The sequence below is a fragment of the Anser anser genome, assembly GCF_964211835.1.
Source record: "Anser anser genome assembly, chromosome: 16".
Classification (NCBI taxonomy): Eukaryota; Metazoa; Chordata; class Aves; order Anseriformes; family Anatidae; genus Anser; species Anser anser.
Genome location: NC_139737.1, coordinates 15,850,876 through 15,872,799, shown reverse-complemented (window position 1 = coordinate 15,872,799; position 21,924 = coordinate 15,850,876). Strand labels below are relative to the sequence as shown.

The following is a 21,924-nucleotide window of genomic DNA, read 5'->3' as shown; positions in this document are numbered from 1 at the left end:
GGAGAGCTTGGCCTCCCCTCTCCGTGCCCCGATAATACGGCTTGTGCTTCCTTGCATTGGCAGTGCCTGGAAAGCAGAAGCACCAGGAACCAAGGACAAGCTCTCAAACCATGGGCCATGTCCCAGGCGAGGACATGGCCCCAGGCCTGGCAGGTCTGGGGGGGGTGGCCGCCAACCCCAGTCCCATATGCTCCTGGGGCGCCGCCAGCCCCATCCGAGCTCTTCTGGCAGCTGTGCCCTGGGCACCACCTCGCCAGGGTTTGTCATCACATTTCCCTCCTCATCCTTTGAAGGGATGGAGATGGAGTGACCTCCAGCAGCACGGTAGATTTGCAATGTAGGAACCCCCTTATCCCCTCCCGCTATGTCAGGCTGGCGTTAATTAATCAAACCAACGGGACAAACAGCACAACAAAGCTGACTGCTGAGGAAGGGCTGGCAGCGCAGGGATCATGCTGCCTCAGCAGTCCTGGCTTAAACAGGAGTGTTGGCAGTGGGCACGCGATGATGCTGGGTGCTTGAAGAGAGGGGAGGGGAGGAGAGGAGCGGAGCAGAGAGGAGAGGATTCCTCCCTTGGATCTCAGTCCCTTTCCTCTGCCTGTCCCAAAGCACAACTCCCTTCCTCCTATCAGCAAAGGCAGAAAACGATGCTTAAGCCAATTTTGCACAGACGGGTTGGGAATGATTTGGCTTTAAAACAGGGTGTCATCAGGAGCAGACCCCAGTGGGCAAGGGCAGAGGCAGGGGGATGTGGTGTGGGAGCCGGAGGCACGAGTGGCCCTCAACCCCACATCTGAGCGGCACGGCACCAGGGCTGCGCTGGTCAGGGAGGGAGCCACGCAGCACACTGTTGTGTTACACCATCAGACTTTATAGGCTGCTTCAGCTTTCTGAATCCCTCAAATCACAGGCTCTAAAGCCATAAAACAGCCATAGAAGAGGAAACAAAGTGTTCTTTTTTTTTCTTTCCTAAAGGAAGGGAGTGTGGGAGGTAAGGGGAGAGCTTCTTTCTGCATCAGGTCCCCTGGACTGCACTGGTCTGAGCCAGCCAAAATCCCCACCGGCCAGTGCTCACCTGGGCTGCTTGCCCCTGCCCTAGGACCCCCTCTGCTCCACGGGGAGAGCAGCTGCTTGGTGGGGATGGAGCCTGGCTGGGTCCTGGGGGCTGAGCCTGCAGGCGGGAGAGGCGATGGGAGAGGACGGATGTGCACGCAATGGTACGGTGAGGGAAGAGCTTCCTCCAGCAAGGGTGCAGTGCCACGTGCCAGCATCGGCACGACATGGAGCAGGGTGATGTCCTGGCCGGGGGGAAGCCTGCTGTGGGGCTGGGCAGCAAGGGGACAGGGGCGCAGGCAGCGTGCACAGAAGGCAGGGAGCAGCTCTTGGCACTAATCATCTTTGTCCTTGGCCCCGTGCTTCAGAATGCGGGTGAACTCCACGTAGTTGAAGTTGCCCTTCTTGTCGATGGGCGCCTCCCGGTACATCTCATCCACCTCCTCATCGGTGAACCTGTCCCCCATGGTGGTCAGCAGCTCACGCAGATGGTCCTCATGAATGAACCCTGTGGGGATGGATGGCAGGGACTGCATCAGCACAGGAGGGCAGAGGGGTGGCCAGGGACCTTCACTGCCTCCCCTGGAGGCTCCCTGCTGTCCCACTCCCAGCCCTGCACCTGAGACAGGAGTAGCAGAGCCCATGGCCCACGCTGCTCCAGAGCTGCCTGTGGGCTGTCCCCAAAGATTTGGCCTGTACCTGATGCCTCCTCGTCGAAGCAGGCAAAGGCATTGCGGATGACATCCTCTGGGTCGGTGCCGTTCAGCTTCTCCCCAAACATGGTGAGGAACATGGTGAAGTTGATGGGCCCTGGTGCCTCGCTCATCATGCCCTCCAGGTACTCGTCGGTGGGGTTCTTTCCTGCCGGGCACAGGTGGTGGTGTGGGTGTGGGGCCCACCCTCCCTGCAGCACCCATCCCATCCCATCCCATCCCATCCCATCCCATCCCATCCCATCCCATCCCATCCCATCCCATCCCATCCCAAAGGTCGGCCCACCAGGGCAGTGGTCTGCCCCACGCCTGTGCTGCCACTGAGAAATTCAGCTGTGGGAGACCAGTGAGAACTTTTCCTTCTACAGGCATAACCTGCCTGAACTGACCACATCCACCTCAAGGTGCCCTTGAGATGCGCCTGGCGACCCCTGCTGCTAACCCACCCATTTGGGCTGGAAGAGGGGCTGCAGATCCCCCCACCCCAAACACCTTTTCAACACCACTCCCGGCAGCAGCTTCCCTTTCCCAGGAGAGCAATGGGGCCAAGGGGCAGGGGCATCACTCCGAGGCGTGACAACCCCCAGTCCTCCTCAGTTCTTAGTGCCCCTGTCCTCTGCTGGGTGGGAGTGGGGAGAGCTGCCTGCCAGCAGCCATCAAAGACGAGTTTGGTGGGGCCCATTCACCCACACCACGAGCAATGGTTTCTGCAGCACCTGCTACTGCTGTCTCAGCACCTCTCCCCACGCCGTCCCTGGCCCCTCTCTGCATGACTCTGTGCCGGAGGCAGTACTGGGATGTCCCAGGCACGGTTTGGTCTCTGCTGAGTGCAGCCTTAACGCCCACATGCCCCTCAGTGCACGGCCCCTCTGCTCTGGGATCTTTCTCTCCCAGGCAGTACCTTCAGAAGGGGTCCGGCCACCACGCCAACGAGCGACAGACCTCGCAGTGTGGTGCTGAGGCAGCACAGGGCCAGGAGTGGGACGGCAAGAGGGGACGGGCTCTGGGTGGGCAGCGTGGCCAGGCCCGCAGGTCTCGACCAGCCGCAGCTCTGGGCTTGGCACCATCCCCGAGAGCCCCCCGTGCCGGGTGGCCGCCAAGCCAGAGCGGGCAGTGCTGCTGGGAAGCGTGCATCTTCCCAAAGCTGCCAGCTTGGTCCGTGGGCTCTGCCTGCCCCAGAGCCACCGGGACGTGCCTGCCAGTGCAGACACAGACCTCAGCCGGCTGCAGCCGGTGACCTGGGGCACGGCCATCTCCTGCGTGGGACCCCACCACCCACAGAGGGACCCACAGGGTGACAGGCTGGGAGCCCCCTCCCCTGCGCAGACTGCCCCCAACTGCACCAACCCCCCCAGGCGGGCCAGCACAGGGAGCAGCCTGTCCTGTCACCCAGGCTGTGAGCAACAAAAGGGCTTTGTTCTGCAGTGGAAAACCCCAGGTGACATCTTGGGGTGACACTACTCAAATTCCAGCCCCTGGCTGTGGCTGGTGGCTGCTCCTCATGTAGAGCTTCTCCATCCCCAAGGGAGGCAGGGACCTTTTCCTGACCAGTGAACGTGGCTCTAAGAGCAACAGCCTAGGCTGCTGTCCTTAGATGCTTCCACAAATGCACTTTCTAAGGTCAACTAGCGCCAGCAGAGGAAGTTCCCCGTTTTTACGGCATCAAACTGACCCAAAGCAGGAGGGCTGTGCCCCAACACCACCCCAACAGTGGCTCAATGCAGGCAGTGACCAGGACTCCTTGCAAGGCACCGCGTACCCCCAGCAGCAGTCCCTGCTGGCCGTTAAGAGCAAAGGGGCTGAGGGATACGCAGGGGACCAGGGAAGGGTCTCCTCACCCATGGAAGCCAGCATGTCGTGCAGATCCTCCTTGTCAATGAACCCGTCGCGATTCTGGTCGATCATGTTGAAGGCTTCCTTGAACTCCTGGATCTGCGACTGATCAAACATGGCAAAGACATTGGAGGTGGCGCGCTGCGGGCGCTTCTTGGTGGTCTTGGCTTTGGCACGTTTGCTGGACATCTTGACGGCTGGGGTGGTACCTGCAGGCAGGACAGGGGCATCAGGGGTCTGTGGGGAAGCAGAGCCCAGGGAATGGACACAGCTTCCCCTTCTGGCTGTGCAAATAGCTGCTCACCAGGTCCGTGCCTCAGTTTTCCTGGCTGTGACACAGTTTGGCTATCTATAGTGAGATAACACAGTCGCAGAGTGGGGCACAGGGACAGATGAGACTCAGGCTCTGCTTAGTCCCCTGGGAAGTCCCAAGGGCAGGCAGCTCTCGCTGTCCCCCTTCCCGGCGTGTCCCAGGGCTGTCCCCATGGGCTGTGGGCAGAGCTCCCTGCCCACGCCCTCAGCCCCCACACCCACATGCTGCCTGTCCCCTTCATCCTGGTTGCAGGGAAAGATGGTGAACCCAACGCCGCATTGGGTTCGGTCTGTGAGGGCACCCAAGGGTGCTTTCTAGGTGCTGCCTTGGGTTTTGGGGCAGGGCCCCCCCCTCCTGGAGGCCGCCCTGGGGTGAGCAGGCACAGCTGCCCTCGCCCCGTGCCAGAGCAGCCTGCGCCTTGCAGGGCTGGGGGCTAAGCCAGAGCCTGGGGTTATCGGCTGCGGGCGCATTCCTCGCGTGCTGCCACTTCCCTGCCTCCCCCCGCCCAGGCTCCAGCAGCAGGCTGCCAGAGCAATGAGCAGCATGAGAAGGGAACAGGCTGGGGGGCAGGAAGGGAACAGCAGCGAGCAGCTGGATCCACGGGATGATCAGCTGGATCACCCTCTGGCAGCTGGATCCCCAGTACGAATAGACAGACCCGGGGGGAACTCAGACAGGGAAATACGTGGCCCAGAGGGGATGGCAAAGGGGACAGCGGGAATAGTGACAGGGTGAAGCAAAGAGCCATTTCCCAGCAGCAAGAATGATCAGAGACAGTACCTGAGCCCCTGAGCGGTGGTTTGGTGTCACCGCCCATGCTGCCAGGCTCAGTATTTAAGACCTTGCATCACGGTGCTGGGGGCCCAGCCCTGATTCCTACAGGTTGCTCTGCAGCTCTGGCTACCTCTGGTGTTACCCAGGGTGAGGATGCTCAGACCTCTCCCAGCCAAATCCCGTTAAGTGAAACTCAGCAAGCAGCTGTCAGGGACAAGCCTGGCACGAGGACACTTCCAGCGTTAGCTGCCAGCTCAGCATGGCCCTGGGAGAAAGCCTGGGGTGACAACAGAGATCGTGGCCACGACAGAGATGCTGCTCAGATTCTCAAATTTCTATTGTGGTCAATTCTAACTCACAGAAAGACCCATGCCTCAGTTTCCCCATCTGGGGCAGGGAGTCCATGCCTGCTGCAGGGTGGGGAATCCGAGTTAACAGACTATGAATGAAGCTCCTCGGGCGAAGAGCAGAATATTTTTGTAACTGTTGTGCACCCCACGCCTTTGTGGGAAACAGTGCCTCTGGGCTCCTGCCTTTTCTGGCAGGGGACACGAAGCAGCTGAGGACCACGTCATGTTGCATTAAGCAGCACAAAGCAACAACACCAGCGTGCCTCTGCCAGAAGCCCTGCATAGACGCGCTGGCCACCCCAGGAACGCTGCTGTGGGCTCCGCTTTCTAACTGGGTCCTTAATGCTGATACCTCAGAAGTCGCAGGGAGCATCCTGCCCAGCGGGACCAGAGCGAGCAGCCTTTTCTCGCAGCTGCACAGCTCCTGCCAGCCCTTCCCAGGCTGTACCTGTCTTCCAGCCGTTTCCCTGCCTCACTGTGTCATCTCTTCACTACCCTCGCTGCTACCCCTCCTTTGAGGCTGCAGAGGTGGGGGTTGGAGCACACCCCCCCCAGCTGCAGTCCCCAGGTTCCCCTGGCTGGGCTGTGTGGGAAGGAGCCCCAGTGGCTGCAGGCACTGGGATGGAAACGCCACTGCTCCCATCTCCCTCCCCTCCACCACCTTTGCCTGCTCTGGCTGGCACCCAGCACCTAACGCCACTCATGAAATCACTTCAGATTGCCCCAAAACATTCGATCTTTTCCCAGACATTTGCCACCAGCCTGCTGAGGAAAGCAGCATCACCAAAGAGCCAGGGCATGCCCACGGCTGTGTGGGCAGATGACAGCCCCGTAGCCCTTCTGCCCACTGCTTCCCCCGCCCCGCTGCACCGCAAAGCTCTTTGCAGTGGCACAGCCCTTGCCTGGGTACCCTGCCACACAGCAGCACGTGCTGCCTGCCCCCAGCAGTCACCTGGACAGCAGCGTGGGCATCAGCCTGTGCAGGGAAGTTCAGCTGAGCAGCGTGATTCACCTTAATCTGCTGCAGCGGTCAGAGCCAGCAATAAAAGCTCTGGTGCCAGTCCACGGCACTACGCTGCAGCTCAGCCGGCACCGAGCTTCCAAAACACAGGGAGTTATTAGCAGAATTATTAGCAGAAGACTAGAGAAATAAACAGGAGCTTTGCTCTCACCGCAGGAATTAGTATTATCAAGATATTTACCCTGCCCCAGCTGTGAGCAGTGAGCATGAGCACAGCTTGGCACACTCCCCTGAGAGATGGTTCTCGTTAGGGGGATTAAGCACGATTTGGGCAGCACATGGTTTTGCTGTTCGATTCTGCTGCTTGATCCAAAATATTCCCTGGAAAGATGCTCAGTCCCAAGGACAAGCTCAGCTCCTAATCATTTTATTTCTGTTTTTAGCAAAACTCCTAGGCGCCAGCTGTGACTTGGAAAGGGACTTTTTTGGCTGGGCACAGGGAAAAGCGCCCCTGCCAGGAGGCAGAAGTGATTTGCAGCCAGGCCTGATGTGCCGCGGGCAATCCATGCCCTGCCGGAGGCTCGATGGCTCCGCCACCCTGCTCCGCACACCCACACAGCTCCAGGGCCCCGCTGCAGGGCTCTGGCTGGCCAAAAAACCCAATGGCCAGACTGTTTTGTGGCCTGGCCACAATGCCCTGCATGCCTCGGTGGCCTCAGGCAGGCCGAGCCAGTCTGAGCACCCAGCTTTTCCTCGGCAAGAAGAAGAAACACACGATGGGTCCTGCTCCTCCAGCCCCGGTGAAAGGCCCACCCCGGCTGCTCGAGCCCAGGCCCTGCTCGCTGCTGGCAGCGGAGGCAGGGAGGTCAGCGCTGGGGTGGGACCGCAGCTCGCCTGCCGTGGAAGCCACACACCCACCACGTTCACCCTGCCACCGGCTGCCCTCGCCCCCTTGTCCTTCTGCCCCCTCTGCAGCCAAGCGCTGCCCCTGTCTCCTGCGCTGCTGGGCTTGGGCCTTGAGAGTCAGCCCCACGCAGCCACAGGGCTGCCTTGGAAAGCTATTAAATAGTTGCAGTTTCAAAGAGAAAGCGCCACAACTCGCTGTTGTCGGTGAAACAAGCCACCATACATTTCCTCACTGGGAAAAAGGAAGCAACTTCACCCCGATGCCGTTTCCTGACCATGCTGGGGAGGGCACGACAAGCCAAAGGCACGTTTCAGTGCTGCCAGGAGGGACCTCCACCTTGCAGCTGCAGCACAGCCCAGCTGTGGCCATGTGGTACAAACACGATGCTGTCTACTTGTGTGCTGGGTGCCACATTTCCCAAGGGTGGCTCCTCCAAGGCTTGGCAGGCAACTGCAGGAGCTCTGTCTGGAAGTGCTGACAAGGCTTCAGCTCTGCACGGGGCTGCTGCAAGATCTCCAGCATAGCTAGAGAGGAAAGGACATCATCTCCATGACATCCCGGCACCCAGATGCACAATGTACATCTGCTGGATGCTTTTGGGCAGGCTTCATAGGATAGGGGGAAGGGCAATTCAAACAGTCTGAACTGCTCCACAGGACATCCCTGCGGGGATAAATGATGGCCCCTTTGAAAGACTGTGGTTAAATCTCTGCCCCAAGACTCTTCCCAAGGTTAGTTGCAAGTAGCAGCAAGCCAGAACACAGCTGCATTTACCAAGAGGTAAGTATGCTGGGGGACTGAGCAGCGAGCAGCTCATCTTCCCTGCTGTTAGAACAGCCTTTTTCTCCTGCTAGCCCTGGGATTTAGCATTGCTCAGCTCTGTCCTCACTGCAGAGCTGCCGGGGCGGGGGGACAGTGCCAGGGTGAGCCCAGGAGCTGCAGCAGGATCCTCCTGCACCGCTTGGCATGGCTGGAACAGAGACGGGCTCTTCTCCTTTATGACCTTAAAATCATCAGATCATTAAGGTTGGAAAAGCCCTCCAAGATCATCTGGTCCAACCACCCCCCTACCACCAATGTCACCCCCTAAACCATGTCCCTAAGCACCAGGTCCAACCTTTCCTTGAACACCCCCAGGGACGGTGACTCCACCTACCTCCCTGGGCAACCCGTCCCAATGCCTGACTGCTCTTTCTGAGAAGAAATGTCTCCTCATTTCCAACCTAAACCTTCCCCATCACAACTTGAGGCCGTTCCCTCTAGTCCTATCGCTAGTTACCTGCGAGAAGAGGCCGACCCCCAGCTCCCCACACCTTCCTCTCTGGTAGCTGTAGACAGCAATAGGGGAGACCGTAACACAGATGGGTGGGGAAGAGGGAGCTTGGAGCATGGGGAAAGCAGAACCTGAGCCCCAGGCTGTGTCCCCCAGACCAATTGCAGCCACCAGCACTAATGCCAGTGAGCAGGATTTAAGTGCAGATGGAGCAGGGCAGTGTTGAAGAGAAAGAGCCAAGTGCACAGGGACAAGGTCCTCACAGTGACCCAACCTGACACGGAGGCCCCGGGGCTGGATAGCAGCAGGGGAAGAGCCCTGCAGCACACAGGTCCCACCCCTGTCCCTCTACCCCAGCCCGGCAGCGCCAGGCACAGCTCGGCTCCTCTGGCAGAGCATGAAGGGCTGGAGGCTTCTGTAGCTCTGATCATTTTGGGGTAAGAGAGAATGGCACGGTTTCTGGGCCAGCTCCTTCCCACCACATTTAGGGGACAAGGGCATCACCATGCCTGTGTGGCACAGACAAGCCCTTCCGAAGCACACCTGCTGTGGCCACTGGGAGAAGACCATGCAGGGACGCTGACAGCACATGAAAGCCCCACCACCCATCACCGTCCTGATGCTCACAGGGGCTGGGAAGGAGAGGGCATCTCGGGAGCGTGGGGCAGGAAGCCTTTGTGGCATTTGGCAGAATGTGCCCTGGGCTGGCTTTGACATTTTCCCAGGAGAATTAAGGGGCTCACCTTGGTGGGAGAATCTGGCCTCAGGACGTCAGAGGGGGAGGCGACCGCAAACTCCTCCTACAGCAACACAGAGCCTGCCAGTGACGAGAGGAAAAAATTCAAGTGACTGAAGAAACCAACCATCTTTGGTAAGCAGCGCTGGTTGTTGACACTTCGGGATGTTCCGTTCCAAAGAATGCTGCTCCAGCCACTGCTTTCTCTTACACGTCGATGTTTAAGAACCTCCCTGGCTTTTATCACATCCATAACACTTTGTACCAAAAAGGCATGCACGGAGGGAAGCAGCTGAGTAGAAGAAGCCAAGAGGACCTCAAGTTTTCACGGGCAAAACTACATAAGACACAAAGTTCCTCTGGATCTGAGGGAAAAGAGCTAAATAAAGCTTTTCTGCCTTCCAACAGTTTATTGCCTCAAGTTGCTCACAGGTCACTTGGGACAGCTCTGGAGCGTCATGCATGCATCTGGATTCCGGCTCTGGCCGTCGGTAAAGGCTTGCGGAGGGGAAAGCAGCTGATCCGCCCGGGAACAGCTCTCACTTAACGGCGGCGGGGGGAGCCACGGTCGGGCAGCACGGATCAGCTCTTGCAGCTCTGCCATCCCGGGGCGGGGGGGGGGGGGGGGTCCCAGCTCCAGGTCAGTGCAGTTACCAGGAGCTTTGCTCAGGACCGTCCCTCGCCTTCCCCGGCTGGGACATCCCGGGCAGGGGCCCCGGGGGCGAGGCGCTCCCCTCCTGCCGGACCGCAGGGGCGCACCGGGGCTTCTCCTGCCGCTGCCTCGGCCCCCCCCACCCCGCGGCGGGGCCCCGACTGCCCCCTCCCCGGCCCTCCGCGTCCCTCCCGAGCCGCCTCCGGCCCCGTCGGGGGCTGCCCCATCGAGGCCACCCCCGGCTCCCTCCCGCCCGGTCCCGCCCGCCCCGTCGGGGCTGCCCGCGGCTCTCCAGGGGCCGCCGCCGCTCTCCGGAGCTCGGAGCCGGGGGAAGGGGGGCGCAGCCCCGGCCTCCCCGGCCCCCCCCCCCCGACGGCCGCCCCCGACGGGCGGAGGCCGCGCCTCACCTGGGCCGGAGCGGGGCAGCTGCGGGGCCGGCGGCGCTGCTCTGCCGGGGCCGGCCGGCGGCGGGGCCCTAGGCGCGGGCGGGCGGCCGGGGCGGTGCCGGGCCCCTCGTCCCGCCCCGGGCGGCCCGGCTCGGCCCATACAAGGCAGAAGAATGCGGCGGGGCCGGGGCGGCCTCGGACGGACGGGCGGGAGGCCCACGCGTGCCGCTGGCCGCGGGGGGCTCGGGGGGGGGGGGCCGGGCACGGCGTGGGTGCAGAGGCCGTGGGTGCCCGGATCCGCGCGGTGCCGTGCTGCCGGGGCCGGGGCATCGCCCGCCCGGGGGCCGCAGGTCTCGGTCCCCTCCCAGCGCCCCGCTGCTGCTCAGCCCCGCGGTCACGGAGCGGCCGCCGGTGCCGCGGGCTCCCCGACAGCGTGTCCGGGGGGGGATTTGCGCATCGCGGGGGGCAGAAGTGTGCCCGCGGGGGAGCGGGGGCAGAGGGGGAATCGGGGAGCGTTTCCGAGAGGGGCTCGCCCGGCCCGGAGCGGGTTTGCCCCGACACCGCCCGCAGGGGGGGGTCCGCGCCCCTCCGCGCCCCTCGGGCGCTTCCCAGCGTGGCGGAGCCGGGCAGGGGGCGGCGTGGGGCGACGCGCGGGAAGAGCTGCCACGAGCCGTGGTTTACAAATTAACCCCCCTGTGGGGCACCCATCTGCAGGGAGCCCAGCAGAGCGCGGGGCTGCGCAGAGTCTTTGCTGAGCCTGAGCTCCGTCTGGGGCTTTCCCACGAAGTTTGCCTTTTAAAGAAAAGGAGGGAAGGGAAGGGAAGGGAAGGGAAGGGAAGGGAAGGGAAGGGAAGGGAAGGGAAGGGAAGGGAAGGGAAGGGAAGGGAAGGGAAGGGAAGGAAAAAGAGAAAAGAAAGGAAAGGAAAGGAAGGAAGGAAGAAAGAAAGAAAGAGAACAGTCTCAGGAGGCAGAGAGCCTGAGCTGCCGCCCCATGGCTGCTGCTCCCGGTTTTTTCTGTGCATCCACCTCAAACACATCAGCGTCTGTGCAGTACCCGGGAGCGTGGTGGGGAAGGAGCCGCCCCTGGCCATGCACCCGCTCCCTGCAAGTGAGCAGGCGCCGCACGGGGGCTGGGGGCAACGAGGAAGCAGGACGGTACTGGACGTGGCAGCTCCTCGGATGCTTTGCAGCCTCTGCAGCTGCGTGCACATAAGGAACTGCTGCTGGAACACCTGCAGGACTCTCCTTCATCCCTTTCAACCCTTCCCAGCTTCCCCTTCCTCCTCTCAGTGCCCTGGGCTCCCTGTGTACTCTTCCTCTGCCAACACGTGTCCCTTAGCAGGGAGCCTGTTTGTACCTCCACATTTTCTTGTGTCACCTCTCTTCTGCATCCTCCTTGTTCTTTCAAGTTGTAATTTCACTTGGTTTTCTCTCTGGACAGCAGGTCAGGGAATGGCGATGGGGTAAAACAAAACAGTTTTTTAGCATGTCAGTTTAGATCTGTTCTCTGATCCAGGCATTTCATCATCATGCAAATGCTTCTGCCTTGGCAAAGTGGCATGGGGCAGGAGCACGAAGCTGGGGATGCTGAGACTCAGCACACAGCACACGGCCTGGAGTCCTGGAAGAGATCAGCTGTGGTGTCCCTCATCGCTTCCGCTGTGCTCCCTGACCATCCCCATCACAGCGTGAGGGCACAGAGCAGGCTGCCATGTCCCAAACACCTGAGGAACCCCAAGGGCAGCAAGGACGGAGCGGGGTATGTGAGCCCTGGCCCCTCAACAAAGGACTCTGCCATAGTGGGGATCAGATACAAAGGTTCCTGTGGGAGATACAGCAATGCCCCCCTTCTGTTGGGTGTCACCTCCCTGCTGGTGTGACAAGGGTCCACTGACCTGGACCAGCCTCTTAGGCTTGCAGCAAATGCCTGAGAGGTTGGGCATGTGCTCAGGGGCCTGGTAGCTGGGACAGTGCTGGGAAGCCCGCAGGTATCTTGCAAAATCTGTGTTTAAAATACACGGCAGCAGCTGGAAGCGATCAGAGCTCTGGGACAAGGACTCGCCTGCCTACTGTGAGCAGGTCAGGTAGGCCCGCTCCGTTCCCTAAGATTCCCAGGTCCTGCTGAAATCATCGGCAAGGCCGCTGTTGCTGAAACCCTTAGTCCTGCAAACGGAGAGCCACGAGGCTCCTGAGGCGCTCCCGAAGCGCCGGGCCAGGCATTTGCTGGTTTGCGCAACAGAAAACGTGCGGGACCTTGGGCCTCCGGCTTGGTAACGGGGCCAGGAGGCAGCGAGCCCCGCCACGCCTCGGCGTGCGGCCGGAGCCGCGTACGGACACGGGGGCCGGGGAGCTGAAGGAATGGCGCCCCAGGAAGCTCCTCGCAAGACCGAGGTACCGCCGGCAGGGTCGCACGGCGGGGCGGCAGCCCCCAGCAGCGCCCGGCGGGGCCCCGCGGCACCGGGCGCCGGGAGGCGGCCGCGCTCGGGCCCGCGCGCACAGCGAACGCGATCGCTTCGCTCGCAAGCCCCAAACCGGGAGCGCGCGTGCCCGCGCCCTCCCCTCCGACCAGCCGCAGGCCCCGCCCCCAGCCGCAGGCCCCGCCCCCAGCAGCAGGCCCCGCCCCCAGCAGCAGGCCCCGCCCCCCAGCCGCAGGCCCCGCCCCCGCCCCGCTAGCCCCGCCCCCGGGCCCGGCGAGCTCCGCGCGGCGGGCTGACCCCCTTCCCCCGCCGTAGGGGGGGCGCCGGCCTCTGCAGTCACGTGCCGCTCCCTCAGCGCGCCGATTGGCGGGGAGCGGGCGGGCGACGGACGCGCGGCGGCCGCTTCCGGGCCGGGCCGGGCCGGGCCGGGCAGTGCCGCGGCGGCGGGTGTGCGATGAGCGGCGCGCGGCGCAGGGAGGAGCCGCCGCACGCGCAGCAGCACGCGGTGCCCGACGGCGGCGCGGGGCCGCGGGGCTCGGCCTGGGGCAGGGCGCTGCGCAGCGACTCCGCCTGGCACGACAAGGTGCGGGCCGGGAGGGGCCGGCCCCGGGGGGGGGAGCCCCGGGACCGGGAGGGGGGCCTGGCCGCCGGGCTTCGCCCTCCGGGGCGGGAGCGGGCGTGGAAACGGCGGCGCCTCCGGCAGCTGCTGTCGCGCGTGGAGCCTGGAGGGGTCTGAGCCGCTCGGCCTCGTCCCCCTCCGGTGACGCGGGCGGGAGCTTGGCGGTTAGCACGGAGCAAGGGCGGGGCCGTGCCGGCGGCTCGGGGCCCCCCGGCCGTGCGCCGGCGGCTGAAAGGAGCCAGGAATCGGGCGGCTGAGGGAAGCGGCCGCGACCCCGTCTGACGCCGCGCCTGGCCCTCACCGCCGGGCAGCTTCGCGCCTTCCGCGGTAAAATCGCGACGGCTGGCGGCGGGGTGCGGTGGCAGCGCGCCCCGAGGGGATGGGCGGGCCCGTCCTTGGCGACGGTCGGAAAAAAAAAAAAATCCCGGTCGGGGGAATTTTGTATAAAGGCCGAGTCCGCGCTGTGCAGCTGCAGCGCCCAGGGTTGTGTCAGCGCCGCGGGCAGGCGGGAGCGACCACCTCGCTGCTGCTGGGAAGCGATCCCGGGGCGGTTATCGCGCCCCTGAGGTCGCGGGGCCTGGTGCTGGCAAGAGTGCTGGCCGCTGGCGGCGAGCTCTGCTGGGTGGGAGAGGGCCCGGGGCACCGAGAGCGGCGCCAACAGCCTCAAAACTTCCAAGAACATTTTACGCATCGTTCTGATGAATTTTTACAGAATTGAATCTTTAGCAAACAACGACATTAGATGCTGCTTTGTTGCTGCCGCTAGCGTGTTAGAGGACAAAGCCATGTATTTAATCTGGAAGCAGAAATGTCCAGGGTGCGTGGCACCATAAACTGCTTTATTTGCTCTGACTATGATATGTTATGTACAACTTCTAATGGAGTAATGTTCAGTGTCAAAATTTCGCTTGTCAGTCATGTGATGGCTTAAAAAAAAGGAAGAAAAAAAGAAAAACGTAATCAATGCCAAAATCTTTATTTTGCTTTATCTCCTCAGGATGAGTTTTTAGATGTGATCTACTGGTTCCGGCAGATCATTGCAGTTATTTTGGGAATCATCTGGGGAGTAGTTCCTCTGAAAGGATTCGTGGGAATAGCAATGTAAGGTTTATTTCCTTTTCTGTCTCATGTACTTTCCCACATTTGGACTTTACTTCTTGTCTGTTTTAAGGTTGTGTTATAAACAGTGGAGTGGCCAAATGCAGTGTCTGTGTCTGCCACATGCCTTAAATCTGGCATCGCATTCCAGACTGTTATTTGTCATGAACTTCATACTAATTACAACATGTTGTCATCAGCCTCTTTCTCTATCCTTGACCTAAGTATCGCTTTTTTTCTTCTCACTTTTTTTTGGTATATTTGCTTATTCTTGTTAAAGGGGGGTGGAGCTGGAAGCAGGGAATAAGAAGCTCAATTGACTTGTGAAGTGGCCTGCTCCCGTAAATGCTTCTAAGGGCTTTAAGAAGTAAGGCACGTGGGGGAAAGGGGTGGCAGTCCTCTTTGAGTCAGGAGCCATCCCTGGAGAGGAGGCTCTGGTAGTAGACAAGAGGGGCAGCTTCTCCTTGAAAAGCGTCTAGAAGGGTGCGTGCACATCACACTCCCACCAAGACACGGGATTTGTGTCACCTTCCAGCAGGCTGCAGTGAGCACTCTGAGTTATGAAACAAAAGTGTGCTTGGCACTGGCACGCACCAGTAAGCCTTTGGAGGGACACCAGGGGTGGAAAAGCACAGCCCTTCTCTCCAAACTTTGTGAGGGGGAAAAAGTTCTGTTTGCTCTCAGGTGTATTGGTTTGCAAATGTCTCTGCCTAGTCAAGGTCTCTGCTCCTGCATGCCCTAGCTATGGCAAGGAAGTGGAGGGAGAGTCTCTAAGAAAAAAAATGAAATTTGAAACTGATGGACATGTGCTGTAAAGCTGTGGTGCTTTAACAGGAGCTCAGTAGCTACGTGCACAGTTAAATCTGAATTGCTCCTGGTAAGAGATGTGGAGTGGTTGGGAAGCATTGTTCTTACTTAGTCATCCATTAATTCATGAGACACCTTCAGGCACATCGGCCAATTCCTGGGCTAAACGTTAGAAATAAAAGCGATGCGGTGTCAGATGGGAAACTCAAACCTTCTAGAACCATGTCCATGTTTTTTCTGTGGTATGCAGTTGAACAGCTGCTCACAGCTTGCTGCCAGTCTTTGAACTTGCGAGTCTTCCAGTATTGCCTTTCCTACACAGTTTTCTTTCCAGGAAATGTACTCATTTCTTCTCAGGTTGTCTCAGCCCTAAGCTGGGGTGGTATAAGTACAGACTGTCCTAACAAAAAAATGGGGCCTCCTATTTTTTCTTTCCATTGCAGCATAAGTCTGTTGGCACAGACTACAGAGCGTAAGAGAGTACACACAGAGTGTACTAAGACTTGCCTGAAGTTGAACCCCAGTGCTATGGCTCTGAGGGTGGTACGGAGCCTTCAGTTCTCATCTCTGGCATGCGGTCGTGAGACACTAACAAAAGGGTTTAACACTGAGCGTAGAGCCTAACACTCTTCCCTTTTGGCAGCCTCAAGTTCGAGGAGCGCATGAAAGGAAATTGGATTCTGTGTTGGAGCAGGACTGCTGACTACCTGTAGCAGAGGAAAACTTGCAGGGTTTGCACATCTGCTGCTATTTCCAGCTTTTGATTACTGTCGGTTGACTGCTCTCAGTCCTGTTTTGCCTTGTGAGGCGAACTTCACCCCACACCAGCATGCTATACAAGCTGACTTGGAGGAGCTATTGGAAGGAAATCACCGAGCTGCCTGGGGAGAGTTGCAGGAATGGTGTTCCCTTTCACTTGCTCTGTGCTGTGTAGGAAGGATACTTCATATGTTGCTCTATGGTATATTGGGTATCTGCAGTCTGGGTCCTGGAAAATGATGGTTCCTAATCTCTTTCTTCCAGATTCTGTCTGATCAATGCTGGTGTTCTGTATCTCTACTTCAGCAGCTTCCAGCAGATAGATGAGGAGGAGTATGGTGGCACATGGGAGCTGACAAAGGAAGGATTCATGACATCTTTTGCACTGTTTCTGGTAACGTGTCTCACTTTGACTTGATTTGTGAATTGTGTTGATAAACTTTGTGAGGGAAAAGGCCTGGAAGAAAAGCAGGTGAGCTGGGGCGCTGGTAGAAAGAGATGTGTCAGTGTCCACTAATCAGTGAGATTGGTGGGGAAGAGAAGCCTGAAATCTGTTGGTTATGAAATAATACAGTATTAATGCACGGGATTTCAGTGTCAGAAAGGAAGTGAGAACGGACTGCCACGTTTCTGCATCTACCACGTTTATGCCATCCCTTCCTCTGTCTCAGATACACTGCTACCCTGTCTTAGCAGTTTCATCTAGGTATACCCAAACTGGTCTAGATAATACCAGCTGATGTTTGGGGTTCTTTACATTTTCTCCTGTTACTGCCCTTCCACAAGTCCCTGAATATGCTCATGACTTGATTTGGTGGTGTTTCTAAATCTCTAGAGAGACTGTGATGGGATTTACTGTAGATAGGTTAGTCACTCTGGAAGCCAATTGAACGGAACGCCACCGTTTGTGGTGTACGGTGACCCTAATATACCTGATCCAATGTCAAAGCTAGAATTCAGTCCCCAGCCCTCAGCTGAGGGCAAGGCCTAAGGCTTGTTTTCAGTGTTTTAACCCTTTTCAGAGGCATGAAAACAACTTTCCCTTCCTTTCCTCTCCACAGGTTGTTTGGATAATCTTCTATACTGCCATCCACTATGATTGACACAGTCTGCAGCTTTTGTCTGTTAAATCAGTTGTCAGTAAATCAAGAAGATTTTAATAAATCATAATCCCTGGCAGACTGGTGGGAAGGTTGGGGAAGTCAAATCAACTCCCTTCTGTACCAGCGGTCTGATTAGAATGGAAGAGCCCCAACTCTTCTGCTGGAGAAGCCAGTCCATCTCCGTTTTATATACCTGTTAATTACTGGAACTATTAAAAAGCCATTGGAATCTTTGGAAGCAGTTCAAGACTGTTCAGATTTTGAACTTTCTGCAACTCTAGCCAGTAACTGTATTGTTGTCCGTTGGGACTACAGTATCAAACTCCTGTATGCTGAAGGTTGTATCTGTTAATTTAATGTATGTATGCTCCTTCGTTTGAAATCTGTCATTACATCCTGACTTGTCTTCCATTTGTTGTCCTTTAGACAGACCGTTTTTAAAAAGTGATCGTAGGGTACGTGGGAGGAAGGCACTGCAGCATCCAGGATATGAGTTCAGTGGCTGTCCTCAGCATGTTTTGTAGTAATCAGATCTGATTTGATTAAACAGACTGTGTCGTTACCATTTCTAATAGTTTTGTTTTACTTGCAGATCATTTGTTCACCAGAATTTTCAAATGCTGAAATGTCTTCTTTGCTGAAGACAAATTTTTAAGCTACTTCGCTAGAATGAGTTGTGATTAATTTGGTTAGTGAATGTTTAACTTGTGAGATGTGTTTGGGAGGTTTGGAAACAGCACTGCATTCTGCTGGCCTGACTGTGAAGTTGCCAGCATTTACCTCAGAGCTCAGCAGTCTTGAAGAACAGTCATTCCGGAGGTACACTTTTAATGTTATGTATGTAAATTCTAATATTTTTTTTTAATTCTTGATTTCAGCTGGCTTCAGATGCTCTGTGCTAATTAATGCAAGAGACGAACACACAGTTGAGGCAGCTAATATCTTAAATGCAGAATTAGTAGCTTGCAAATCAGGCACATTCAATATACAGTGCATTATCTCTGGTTTGAGGGGTGCTCTTTGAGTTGGTCACTTCATAGCTCAGTTCTTCCCTAGTTTGTGGGAATTTGTGCACCAATGGGGGAGTAGTCTCTGCTTTAAAATATTTGTAAGGCCCTGTATTTCAGAAATAGGTCTTGGGAAGCACGCACAGTCCTCGCTTTTGTCAGAGGATCTTGCAGTCTAGCTGCCGTGTAGTCCTCGTTTTTCTAAACAGCTCGTGCTGCACCCAAAAAGAGTACTGACCTAAAGCTGCCTTATAGTACGGAGTTGATAGTTTTGGTATGCTTTTGGTGAAAGTCTGTGTTACCGCCTTGTTGGCGGAAGTCCAACAGCTTGGTTCTCAGATGTGACTATGCAAAGTCAGGGATCTAATTCTCCGAGTGCTGAGCTGGGGCTCCAGAACCACCCACCTATGCAGGCCTCCATTCTTATCGGGGAAAATGCTGTCTGTGTTTGGTGAAAAAGACGCACCTGGCTATCCTAGATCCTTGGGATGCAGATGGAAGAGTGCAATAGCAGACAGCTTCTGCTATGTGAAAGTTGTCAATTTAAATGATCCCAAACAAAAACTTCTGTATTTGCTCTCCCCATCCCCAATCTTTCTCAACCTTTCAGTCTGATGCTTTCAGCTGAAATAAGAGAAAAAGAAAGCATTAATCTCCCATGAGAATTACATAGCCTGCTAGTTCTAGGTCACCCTTTGCTACTGGCATCGTTTGCATCTTAGCTGTTCTCAGCCATCAGTAACATCACTGTATACTTGAAATGCTGTAATAAATGTGGCCTGAATAATCCACTGTGGAGCTTCTGTATGCTCTGGTCTTTGAAGTTCTGCAAAATGTTGGGAGTGCGGGATTCCGTTAAGTGTTTTAATTTTGGTAAATATTTTAGCTAGCAGTTCTGAGATTCTTAGGTCTCTTGTATTGTAGGCTTGACTGCAATGCTTTCAGAAATGGTTAGAAACATTTCTAGCATAAGTAGGTAGCTAATGCTTGTATCCATGCTTTAAAGGGTGATTAAGAAGGTTAAGCCACACGTTGCCTCTGTATAAGCTGTTCTGCCTCTTCAGCCCCTGCATGCTGACACACAATTGTGGCAGAGCCACTGCTGCATTGCAGCATGCCCCTGTCTGTCTGGTCCAGGGCATGACTTCAAGCACCACTGTGAAACCTGCAGAGTGAAAGAGTAGAAAACAGGAGAGTTGCGTATCTGCCTTTCGCCTCTATTCCTCAATTGCTCACAGCCTCACCAGCTAAGTTTCTTGGTCTTTGCAGTTCTCTACTATTCTGCTGGACAGAAGCTGCCAGCCTGAGCTGAGGAGGATCCTCTGTTGAGGACTGTGACCACGTGGAAGAGACATTGGTTTCTGGATCTCCTCGAAGCTCCTGGTAATTTACGTTGGTGACTGCAGTTGCTAAATGGCAAGTTTTTAATCTCTTAAGGTTTCTGCTTTAAGGAGTACCTCAGTGGCTGGAAGCAAGTTCCTCTAGTGCTGGTCTCTAAGGGAACTAAACTCATGGCATCTGCCCTGAAAGAACTTAGGTCAACTTTAAGAAGCCCAAGGGGATGGGGCAGCCTACAGAGTGGAGCTGAGCATCTTTCAGTGATGAGCACTGTAAAAACAAGGTATTTTTGCAGAGCCTCAGGGGACTGACAGAGGAATGGTCTAGGAGAAAACATGAAGGTGACAGTATGAAAAGCAGCAACAGCCGGGAGGAGGCAGTGCAGTGGGGTTGGGCAGCACCGTTGTGCTCAGCAGTTCTGGTACTGGCACGATGAGCATGCTTGCTTTGCTCTCCCCGCTCCGTGAAGAGTGGGTGACTGAGCTGATGGCTGGTGGGAGTCTGCTGCCGTGGAGCTGTGACTAGTGGTGGAAAGGAGTCAGAGCGCTAAGCTGTGCAAGCTGCAGCTGTTGGGACACAGTTCCATCAGCAGGCCGCATCCTTCAGGGTCCACATGATGGTGCAGAGAGGAGGCTGTACTCCTTGCAGGCTCTGTGAAACTCACTGCTGGATGCAGCCCTGTAGGAATATCACTTTGGCTCTCAGCAAAAAGCTGTGGGTCCCTGGCAGGAAGGAGGAGGAGGAAGATATTCCCTGACTTTATTGCGAGGTGAGGAGCTGGTGTGGAACTGGCAGAGAAGCTTTTTGTGGTCTTTCTAGAGCTGTCAGGCCCTAGCTATAACAGCTGCTGTCAATGTGGTGTAGCTCTGCAGTGGGTATGGCTGAGCACACAGCATGGCGTATGTTTGTTATCTGTGGTTTTCGTCCAGCTAAGGAATTTTACTGCCATCACTCTAACGGAGCTTGGGATGTCCTTAAATCAAACTGTCTGTTGAGGATGGAGCACACTGATGAGGTTTCAGAGTCTCTGTCTGCTCCATGGAGGTGTCATCTGCATTTTCCCAGCTTGATTTCCAAGCTTGCAAAGGCTGTGCTTGCAGCTTGCTGGGATTCATCCATATGCAGGTGACAGAGATTACTTGGTTTGGTTCACCAGCAAACACAAGACTAGTAGAGGCCAGAGTTGGGTTGGTCTGGGCCAAGCAGGGTCAAGAAAACCCAAGAAGTGTGAAGTAGAGTTATGTCTTCAAGCACTGTTGAATCATGTCACAGACCAGACAACTGGGGATGATACTCACTGAGAACTTCTGGGGCAGCAGGGCTGCTAATGTGGTGAAGGGCCTAGAGGGGAAGGCGTACGAGGAGTGGCTGAGGTCACTTGGTCTGTTCAGCCTGGAAAAGAGGAGGCTGAAGGGAGACCTCATTGCGGTCTGCAGATTCCTCATGAGGGGGAGTGGAGGGGCAGGCGCCGATCTCTTCTCTTTAGTCACCAGTGATAGGACCCGTGGGAACGGTGTCAAGCTGCAACAGGGGAGGTTCAGGCTGGATATCAGGAAAAGGTTCTTCACCAAGAGAGTGGTCATGCACTGGAACAGGCTCCCTAGGGACGCAGTCATGACACCAAGCTTGTTGGGAGTTTAAGAAGCGTTTGGACTGTGCTCTTGGTCATATGGTCTGAATTGTTGGGTAGACCTGTGTGGTGCCAGGAGTTGGACTCGATGATCCTTGTGGGTCCCTTCCAACTTGGGAGATTCTATGATTCTGCTTCCTAGGGTGTTTAATTTCAAGATGTCTGTTAATACTCTGCCAGGCAAGTGAGTGTAGGAGGATGCAGTATGCACAAAGCTCCCAGCCTTGGAGAAGATGCTGTGGTGGGGAAGGGACCACCTCCAACTCCTGGGGTTGGGAAGACTGGAGAGATCTGTGAAAACAAAGCAGGCTGAGACTGGCTTGCAAAACCCAAACAATCCTCCCATGAGCCTTTATCTGGTTGTGCCCATCATCCCCTCAGGCTGCTGGAGAGCATGAGCAAAACCACTGCCGCAGCAATGGTTAGGTTTGCATCTGCCTGCATCAAGGAGCGTTAAGCAAACCAGGAGAGCTTCTTGTGTGTTTGAGCCTGAGAAGGGCAGGGGGCATTAGCTAGCTCCTTGGAGGCAAGTAGGACATGTACCTCAAGGGACTTCCCAGAGCCAAACAGCCCATCATCACTCGACATGTTCTGTTTACAAAAGCAGCGGATGCCCAGGATAAACCAGGGCAAAGGATGAATTTTGCAGATTGAGCAGCTAAGCAGCACGCATCAAGCTGAGAGAGACAGTCCTGTGTCGTCATAGGGGCACAGGGCACTAGTTTGCGCAGTGTTTCGGGCAGCCTAGAGCAAAACCACCTCTTCCATCTTCCAGTTATTTCACTGCTATTTTTTAGGTCGGCCACTGGAAGCAGTGAGGAAGTGCAGGGGCCGCATCCCCCTCCGGCCTTTGCACTCACCTTCCTGCGGCAAAGCCGCCTTACGGCGGGGCGCGCCCCGCTCCGGCAGCGCTGGGGGGGCCCTCTCTGAGCCCCGGCCCAGCCTCTCGCCCCTGCCGCTGGCCAGCAGCCCCTCGGGCGCCGTGCACCGGCCGCCGGGAGCACCGAGCCTCGCCTGGCGGAGCGGGGGCGGCCCCGGGCCTGGCCGGGAGAGGCTGCGGCCGGGCTGCGCTCCTTCGCCGGGGGGCGCGCGGAGGCTGCTCCGGGGCCTTCCCGGGGCTCGGCGGGGCCCGGGGGGGGGGGGGGGCGCTGCCGAGCGGCCGCTGCGGGGAGCCTGGCGGGGCCCGGCCCCTTCC

The 21,924-nt window shown here is 57.1% G+C and overlaps 2 protein-coding genes and 1 long non-coding RNA gene across 3 annotated transcripts; 1 reads left to right on the top strand and 2 right to left on the bottom strand.

Moving 5' to 3' along the window:
* Positions 1 to 850: 850 nt before the first annotated feature.
* On the bottom strand, positions 851 to 10,073 carry MYL9 (myosin light chain 9). Its single transcript, XM_083801692.1, has 5 exons — positions 9,973 to 10,073; positions 8,921 to 8,994; positions 3,605 to 3,808; positions 1,753 to 1,914; positions 851 to 1,561 (listed from the first exon to the last, which is right to left on the bottom strand). The coding sequence occupies exons 3-5, from the start codon at positions 3,786 to 3,788 to the stop codon at positions 1,389 to 1,391; spliced, it is 519 nt and encodes a 172-aa protein (XP_083657818.1). The 5' UTR covers positions 3,789 to 3,808; positions 8,921 to 8,994; positions 9,973 to 10,073; the 3' UTR covers positions 851 to 1,388.
* A 2,670-nt stretch (positions 10,074 to 12,743) lies between these two features.
* RAB5IF (RAB5 interacting factor) lies at positions 12,744 to 17,326 on the top strand. The gene is made up of 4 exons (XM_083801685.1): positions 12,744 to 12,951; positions 13,985 to 14,088; positions 15,916 to 16,045; positions 16,713 to 17,326. Exons 1-4 carry the CDS (start codon positions 12,823 to 12,825, stop codon positions 16,752 to 16,754), a joined length of 405 nt encoding a protein of 134 aa, XP_083657811.1. The 5' UTR covers positions 12,744 to 12,822; the 3' UTR covers positions 16,755 to 17,326.
* LOC310882658 lies at positions 16,712 to 21,847 on the bottom strand. The gene is made up of 2 exons (XR_014573062.1): positions 21,590 to 21,847; positions 16,712 to 21,020 (listed from the first exon to the last, which is right to left on the bottom strand). It is a non-coding gene; the product is annotated as an uncharacterized lncRNA (long non-coding RNA).
* Positions 21,848 to 21,924: the final 77 nt, after the last annotated feature.

Excerpts from the sequence above, each read along its gene's own strand:
- MYL9 (XM_083801692.1), bottom strand. The coding sequence starts at position 3,788 with ATGTCCAGCAAACGTGCCAAAGCCAAGACCACCAAGAAGCGCCCGCAG. Across the intron at positions 1,915-3,604 it reads CGACATGCTGGCTTCCATGG|GAAAGAACCCCACCGACGAG; the intron begins GTGAGGAGACCC and ends TGTGCCCGGCAG. Across the intron at positions 1,562-1,752 it reads CTTCGACGAGGAGGCATCAG|GGTTCATTCATGAGGACCAT; the intron begins GTACAGGCCAAA and ends CCATCCCCACAG.
- RAB5IF (XM_083801685.1), top strand. The coding sequence starts at position 12,823 with ATGAGCGGCGCGCGGCGCAGGGAGGAGCCGCCGCACGCGCAGCAGCAC. Across the intron at positions 14,089-15,915 it reads GGATTCGTGGGAATAGCAAT|ATTCTGTCTGATCAATGCTG; the intron begins GTAAGGTTTATT and ends TCTTTCTTCCAG. Across the intron at positions 16,046-16,712 it reads CATCTTTTGCACTGTTTCTG|GTTGTTTGGATAATCTTCTA; the intron begins GTAACGTGTCTC and ends TCCTCTCCACAG.